The sequence below is a fragment of the Plectrocnemia conspersa genome, unplaced genomic scaffold (assembly GCF_051122295.1).
Source record: "Plectrocnemia conspersa isolate PC_06_02 unplaced genomic scaffold, ASM5112229v1 ptg000012l, whole genome shotgun sequence".
Lineage (NCBI taxonomy): Eukaryota > Metazoa > Arthropoda > Insecta > Trichoptera > Polycentropodidae > Plectrocnemia > Plectrocnemia conspersa.
This window is the reverse complement of record NW_028277176.1, coordinates 16,332,256-16,340,208: the sequence shown is the minus strand read 5'-3', so window position 1 is coordinate 16,340,208 and position 7,953 is coordinate 16,332,256. Positions and strand designations below refer to the sequence as shown.

Here is a 7,953-nt window from a genome sequence, read left to right as displayed (position 1 = left end):
TTCAACTTGATATTGATTGCTCAAATATAGACAACAGGAATAGTCCGTGTCTTTACAATAATTTGAGATTATATTTGCTCTAATTTGCAAGTCAGCAGCACTGTCATGTTTAGTTCAGTATTATTTTGATACTTTAGATGTATTTATGTATATTTAATTTATTACAGTTTTGTTTCCATCTTTAAATTCATGCTTATTCAGTATCAAGAATCGCTCACATTTGAATTGTTATTTACCATCATCTTATAAGTGTTTTACTTTACATTACTATTGTAAAATGAGATTTTTTTTAAATCCTGAATTGCGATGTAGTGGTATTCGTTCCTGATAGTTGATATACACATTACTTCTTAGTGATAAAGAAGTCATTATATTATCATTATAATTTTCACATATTCATTAAAAAATGTCACAAAAAATTGTGAAATCAAATTTGGATTATAATATAAAGTAACGTTCTTTCGATAATATACTAATTTTATATTATAGTCTGATTTTGTATTTCTTTTGTGTTTTTATATGACACAAACGAGAACAGTATTATTTCACCAATCCGATAAAAATATTATTTCAAGTTATTCCTTTTTCCACTCTTCCTTAGTATTAAAAAAAAAACTATTTGTGGAAGATTACTGATTATTTTTTTATATCATATAATTACATAATAATAATTTTGATTTGTTGTAAATATGTATGAAAAATTAAATCATAATAACCTATGTTCTTAAAATTAATCCAGTTGACATCGTTTTGGCGGTGAATAATTGAGTGTCGATATAATGTTTATTAAAAAAAGGTTGTTTCTGTAGATTTAAATTTATACCTTTCATACCTTTGCAAATTTAGTAGGTCTTTACAAAATCGAAGAAAACTGATGTTCTATCACAATTTATATTTAAATAGTGAAAAGTGGCTGTATTTCATTATCTATAAAATGGACAATTTAATGTAAAAATGTTTTTCTTTTCATTTGTATCACAAATATGAATCACATTAGAGCAGCCCTTTGTAATCAGTTTTTATACTTTTTAATACTTAACATAATTGTAGTGTTTTTTTATATGTATACATATTTTTTTGAGTTGGCAGCATTTTCTTAACTATACAATCCACTCGATGGGTCTCAAAATGTTGCTCTAAAGTGATTTATATATAAATAATTAATTGTACATATTAGTGAAAGAAATACAAATTTTATTTTCTTTGTCTTTTTGTGTGCATACATTGTTTAGAGTTGAGTTTTTGCTCTCGCAAAGTTTCTTTTTACATAAAAAGCTAAATCATATTAGTATTAGTAAATTAGATAATAGGGAATTTTATGTAAGACAAGGTAAAGAAAATAAAGATGTCGCTGCCAATTCGAATGTTTCGTTTATTGAAATTTTCAACACTTTTATTATACATCTTTTTTAATATTTTTTCAAAAAAAAAAATTAAAGTGATGGTATTGTAAATATTGTTTTCTTTATATTCGCTACAATTATTATGATCAAATATGACACATTTGAAGAGTGTTTTATTGGTTACGATTTCAAAATTAAATGCCATTGTCGATATTTTTAAATATAATAAACCAACTCAAGAAGATGCAGACTTCATAATTAAACTATTAGATAAATATCGAATTATCATAATCAGTGAATAATAATCTATGGTAAGTAAATTTGCTTTTAAAATACGTATTTAAAAATAGTTTCTGTTGATATTTCGCACAATCTGTTTTTTGCGAATTAAAAAATACTAATGGTGTTTTACCGCCGGGTCTAATCGGATAAGTGATTTAAGTTTTGTTGGAGGAATGGATAAAAGGCTAAATTAAATTTTTGATTGCTTTTTTTTCATTAAAAAAACAATCAAAAACTACTTTTGTGCCTGCTTTAACACCATTGCTTCAAAAGCGGTATTTATATAAAGAACTTTGAATAAGTCGATCATGATTTGATGGGATATTGTGAGGGGTGGAGTAGAATTTACGTTTTCTCACCTGATGAATTTGAACAGCATATCAATTAAAATACTAATATTTCAAAAACCCTTAGCTTAAAAAAATACGCTGTTTATCGCGCAACTGGAATTTGTATTTTTCTTCAAAAAAAAAAAAAAAAAATGATAATTGAATTGCAGCGAAAATAGTTTATTAAGCCGCGCATATAGAATTCAACTACAAAAGTTCTGACCTATTCAATAAGGTACGCAGCCAGCTTAATTTTAATGTAAGTATATTTTACAGACCCGAAGCGGGCAATTCGATTACACTGAATTATCTTTTGTCAATTTCTCCACTGTTATGTAAATAGAAAGTGGTTTTTAATTATAATTATGCAAGATCTAAACGAGTACATGTGAAAATGTTGACAGATATTTGCAAATTGTCTAGTATTTTTATAATTTGAAACTGTTCATAAGGAAACTAGTTAATTACATGCATACAGTTTTTATTATCAAAAATAATTTTAAAATATGGATGGGTTAGACCAGTGTTTCCCACGGTGGGGCATCTCGCTTCAGAGACGGGACACGTCGGCAATTATCAACTATTCCACACTACTGTTTAATTAAAAAAGAGGCTGGTGGGGTATATGACTTTTGAAAAGACTACGGTGGGGCATGGCATAATGAAGGTTGGGAAACACTGGGCTAGACAGAAGCAATGCAAAGCGTCATTTCAACCAGACGTACCTCGGTGGCGGCACGTGTCGACGTTTTTTCCTTGTAACTGGTGATACACATGGATTAGTCACAGATCCAGCGGTTAGCAATGCCGATGTGGAGAGTTCTGCAGTTTAGTGTGATAAACACGCTTTGCAATAGTCACAACAAGATGGACCATCAGACGATAGCCATAAGCTGCCATCACGTCACAGCGCCCCTTTCTCGTGTCATCAAAACACTCTTTTGAGCAGCTCATAGCAATGCTGATGAATGATGACTTAATCGAGGCAAGTATATTCAAACACACTGTGCAACTAGCTACTCGCGCCGACTCGTTTCGTACACGAACCGAGCATCCAGAAACGGCAAATATTAGTGCTGCTGCACACAGTGACACATAGTCAATGGTCTGTAGCTTCAACTAGTTGAATTTAATAAAATTCAAATTGCTAGGGGGAGACTATGTGAGTATAATCCTGTTGACATGCCTATTTATTAGTCTAATAACTAGAAATACTGACTCAGAGCTTCATTCCAGCCAAATTTCATCACAGAAGTTTCAAAGAAAACCTCAAGGATATGACATACAATATCCCAACGTTAATATTACATTTTTAGCACCAAATACTCAACAACAACGCAATAAACAAAGTATCTAGGGAAATCGTCTGCAGATGCGCATAAACTGAAATCCTTTGATCACCCTAAAGGGTAGTAGCGTTTCGGTACATTTTTTTAGAAATACATCTATGGGGGCCAATATAGATTTGTTATGGCCAAAACTGGTCGGCGCAGAAATAGCGGTGTTGTGACGGCTCTCTCTCTTCCGGCAAGCTTGTAAGGGTTCGGACGCGTGCCGTCGCGCGTCCGCCCTATTCTTATAATGTAAACCGTCAATCTTAAATAAATATACTACTGCAGCGGCTCAATCTGTGTCTCATTGCCACCCGCCATCATCACAGCCCCTAAACATCCATCGAAAATTCGGTACATTTTTTAGAGTGATCCAATGCAAATTGAGTCCCTTGTAGTTAGAGTTGCCATATGCAAAAGTGAAAAAAGAGGACATTTCAAAATAAAACTTAACTTAAGATATAAACATTTATTGTAAGAAAAACAATAACTACAACATAAAAATAACTTCGTTAGTGCTCGTTACCGAGCGTTCCCACTGTAACGGCGCCGACACGATTTTATTGCTTTTGACGTAGATTTTTACCTTCTGAGAAGTAATAATTGTTATTGCGCCCTCCTATTGCCCAAAATTCGGTTTGAATATACTTTGACTATCACTTTTATATCAGAAGTCCGTAGTAATATCAGAAAGGATAGTTATCATTTTTTAGAACAAAGTAATATGCAAATTGCCATATTTTCTTGCATACTTTTTCTGCCGTTTATTTTCCCTGAGAGATGAGCTGGCTTAGTTTGTTTTGTGGAGTTGACATAATGAAAGTTGTAAAATTATTATTACTTTTCGAACTTTCATTATGTTAGGTTTGCGTTTGAACAACAAATGGACGTTTCGCAACTATAAAATTGAGTTTTATTGATATTTTAGAGCAGCATATAATTTCACTAGCGCCTATTAGTTAAATTGTATTTTCGCTAGTAAATATATAACTTTATTAAAAATATTCATTCATTGTAACATTTGTACATCGTATGTAAATTCATAATGAAAATAATTAACATATTGGCATACGTTCATATATAATTTATTATATTTACTACACATGGAAAAATTGAAATCATGTAATTTTACCAGCACCTGTCAGATATATAATATTTTCACTGGTAATAATACATATCTACCGGTGAAAATGTATTCCGATATTTCACTGTACCGCCCAATATTTTAAATAAAAAATAATATTTTTTTATGACACACACACACACAATTTTTTAGTTGTTGTATTTAAAAGATTTAAAAAAATGCATTGTAGAATTAATTGGGACTATACAAATCAAATATAATTTTAATAAAATTATATTTAAAAAATATATTTATACCTAGAAATATTGCAGTTTTTATTACAAACTAATTAATTATTAATAAAACCAAATTAAGGTAATTATTTCAAATCATAGATATCAAAAAAGGAAATTTTTATTTAAACTGGCAACACCTTTGTGTCAATTCAATTTCTTATCGTTTGACGCTCTCGAGGTTAGTTAGTTTTGAAGTTTACTATAAATTAACATTTATGTCATCAGTTAATCATTAATTAACATTATACCTATGATTAATATGTAGTAAACACATATTTTTTCATAGACTTATGAATATATTTCAATGTTAACCTTTTTAAAAATTCTAATCTCTAGGCGACTAAGTAAATGATAAAAGGTCACAAATTGTGACGCAATTATCAAAGTTCAAGTTAAAAAATCATAGTTGAAATTATCATTTAGTATTTTGTATACAATTGAGTTATAATTCAATAAAATGAAAGGAGCAATTTTTAACTCTGAGAAACAATTTGGTTTGTATATATTTAATAAATGCTTTGTATTACTGAATGTACGATGTTTTTTAATGTATTAATTTTAGATAAAAATTGGCTGAAAAAAGTTAACGTGAACCTTTTAAACATAAATGAAAGAATTAAAGAAATATATTCTGTCAGATCGGTTAACAATGAACGTAAGAAAGCTTTGTGGCTTTTAAAAGCAATTTCTGTTATAGACCTTACTACGTTAGCTGGCGACGATACAGATAGTAATGTAAAACGACTTTGTTACAAGGTATAATTATAACTACACTATATTTTTTAAGTCATTGCATAAAAACAAATGCACACAGAATTCATTTGGGCTGAATTTAAACAAAATATAATAAATTAAACAGTATTAATTTTAGGGCCAGCTATACTAGAGTTTTTGCTGTTTTAAATTCATTAAATTAGATTTTCTACTTTGTTGTTACAATAATTTGCAACTATCTTCAATATAAGCATTTTGGCCATTTCATGTTGCTATCTATACAAATCTTAAAAAGTAATATTTTTGAATATTCTTCCTCAAAATTTACAATATTTTATTCAAATTCTTTATATTGCTGTTTTAGGCTGCTAATCCCTTGCCATTGAGATATTATTCAGAAATCGAGCAAATTAAAGAAAACAAGATAACTCTCAGAACGGCAGCTGTTTGCGTATATCCGTCCAGAGTGGCCGCTGCTGCAAAGGTTATAAAATCATTGAAACTTTCTGATGAGCTTCAAGTTGCTGCAGGTAAAATTGTTGTAATTTATTATGTTAAAAATTTGTTATTATTTGCATTATGTTTATTATTTTCAGTTGCAACTGGGTTTCCATCTGGTCAATATCCGTTGGAGACGCGATTGCTAGAAATAGAATACGCTGTTAAGAATGGTGCTACGGAAATTGATATTGTTATCGATCGTAATCTCGTTTTGACTGGAGAATGGGAGACATTGTTTAATGAACTTGTGCAGATGAAACAAGCGTGTGGAAATGCTCATATGAAGGCTATTTTAGCTATTGGCGAATTGGCAACGATGACAAATGTAAATAATAATGCTATAATATTTTCATACTAATGTTAATTTTAATCTTAAACTCTAGGTATATAAAGCATCAATGATAGCCATGCATGCTGGAAGTGATTTCATCAAAACATCTACTGGTAAAGAAGCTGTCAATGCAACTCTGCCCGTGGGCTTAGTGATGTGTAGAGCTATCAGGCAATTTTATGCAGATACAGGAATCAAAGTATTAAAAGCAAATAGTTACACGTTATAGTAAATCTGTAAATCATTAATTTATATTTCATTTTAGATTGGTTTGAAGCCAGCGGGAGGCATTAAAACTTGTCAAGATGCCATAAATTGGTTGATCCTTATCAAAGAAGAGCTCGGCGATGAATGGCTGAACTCGAAACTATTTCGTATCGGTGCTTCTGGTTTATTAGGTGATATTGAAAAATGGTTTTATGAATATTCGACTCACCGAGTGGGAATGGCTAGTGATTTTTCGTTCATATAAATCTTCGTCATATTACTGCCACATATATTTTGCAATATAAACAGTAAATCAAAATATAAGTAAGTTTTGTGTAGTTTACTTGTTACATATAATTATTAAATTTTAAATGCTGTTACAACTTTTAAATTTTATGAATTTAGATAATATGAAACATGTATAATATTGATAGACAAATAATAAGTGCTTCCATATGCTTAAAGACAAATTATATTTTAATCTATTTCATTTAGATTTAATACTTATTTTGATATGATAGTAAACGAAGAAAATTAATTTAGAAAAATAAAATTTGTGGCCACTGTTGAAGACATACGCTTAAGATTGCTAAATAAAGCCTGATTATGTTTGTTATTGGATATTTTTATAATACACGATAAAAAACATAGATAATAAGTAATTATATTTTTTTCTTTAAATAACGTCAGAGATATATTTTTATACATTTTTATGTAATATGAATAAAATGATATTTGTACTATTCTATGTAAAAAATAAAAATATATTTTTAATAAGCTTCTCCTCTTTATCGGCCAAGATCATTTAATTTTAAAATTTATGTGAGATAGATTCGGATTCAACAGTGCTGTTTTGCATTCGTCCAGGAAAAAGTGAAGGCACTTGATTGTTTTATTTATTATTTATTTATTTTATTAATTTATTTAGCTAATATAGCTAATTTTTCCACTAAACATATTTTAACTAAAAATACATATAATACATAAACAGAAAATAAAAAAAGATTTAATATTATAAATTATTTCTTAATGCACAAAGGTATTTCTTTATTCTATTTAGGAAACCTAGGATTGTCCTAAAAATATTATTATACAAATTTACACCTTCGTACATTATTTCCCTGGCCATACTTGTTTTCTTATACCTAACTACTTAAATTGTTTCTATTTCTAGAATTAAATCTACGTACATCTTTATTTTTTATTAATTTTTTTTTTAAATCTAATTAAATTTAAAACTACTCTTATTGCCCTGTTTGTAATTTTTGTAACATTATTTTACTTAGGTTATTTAGCGCCCCAGGCAAAAATTAAATTTGCGCCCCACCCCTATTATTACTGTAATAACTCATTATTATTTTTTGCGATTGTGGGTATTTAAAAATTGTAGTTTGTCGCGATTTTTTATGCGTGAAATAATTTTTCTTTTTTTTTTGTTGTGAGCAGAGGAAATCTTCCAAAGACACCACCAGCCTCCAGTTTGCTGGTGATTGTGCCGGATTCCACTAACAACGACCTACCGGCTAAAACCTCTCCCCAGTCCTCTCCTGATCGGC

General features: G+C 29.5%; 1 protein-coding gene across 2 annotated transcripts; it reads left to right on the top strand.

The window, feature by feature from the left end:
• Window positions 1-4,765: 4,765 nt before the first annotated feature.
• On the top strand, window positions 4,766-7,175 carry Dera (deoxyribose-phosphate aldolase). Of its 2 annotated transcripts, XM_088199360.1 has the most exons (7): window positions 4,766-4,822; window positions 4,981-5,138; window positions 5,207-5,400; window positions 5,723-5,888; window positions 5,955-6,184; window positions 6,243-6,389; window positions 6,456-7,175. In XM_088199360.1, exons 2-7 carry the CDS (start codon window positions 5,102-5,104, stop codon window positions 6,660-6,662), a joined length of 981 nt encoding a protein of 326 aa, XP_088055486.1. In that variant the 5' UTR covers window positions 4,766-4,822; window positions 4,981-5,101; the 3' UTR covers window positions 6,663-7,175. The 2 variants fall into 2 exon arrangements, with proteins under 2 accessions (XP_088055486.1, XP_088055485.1); XM_088199359.1 differs by lacking the exon at window positions 4,766-4,822 and having other exon boundaries at window positions 4,962-5,138.
• The last annotated feature ends 778 nt before the right edge of the window (window positions 7,176-7,953 follow it).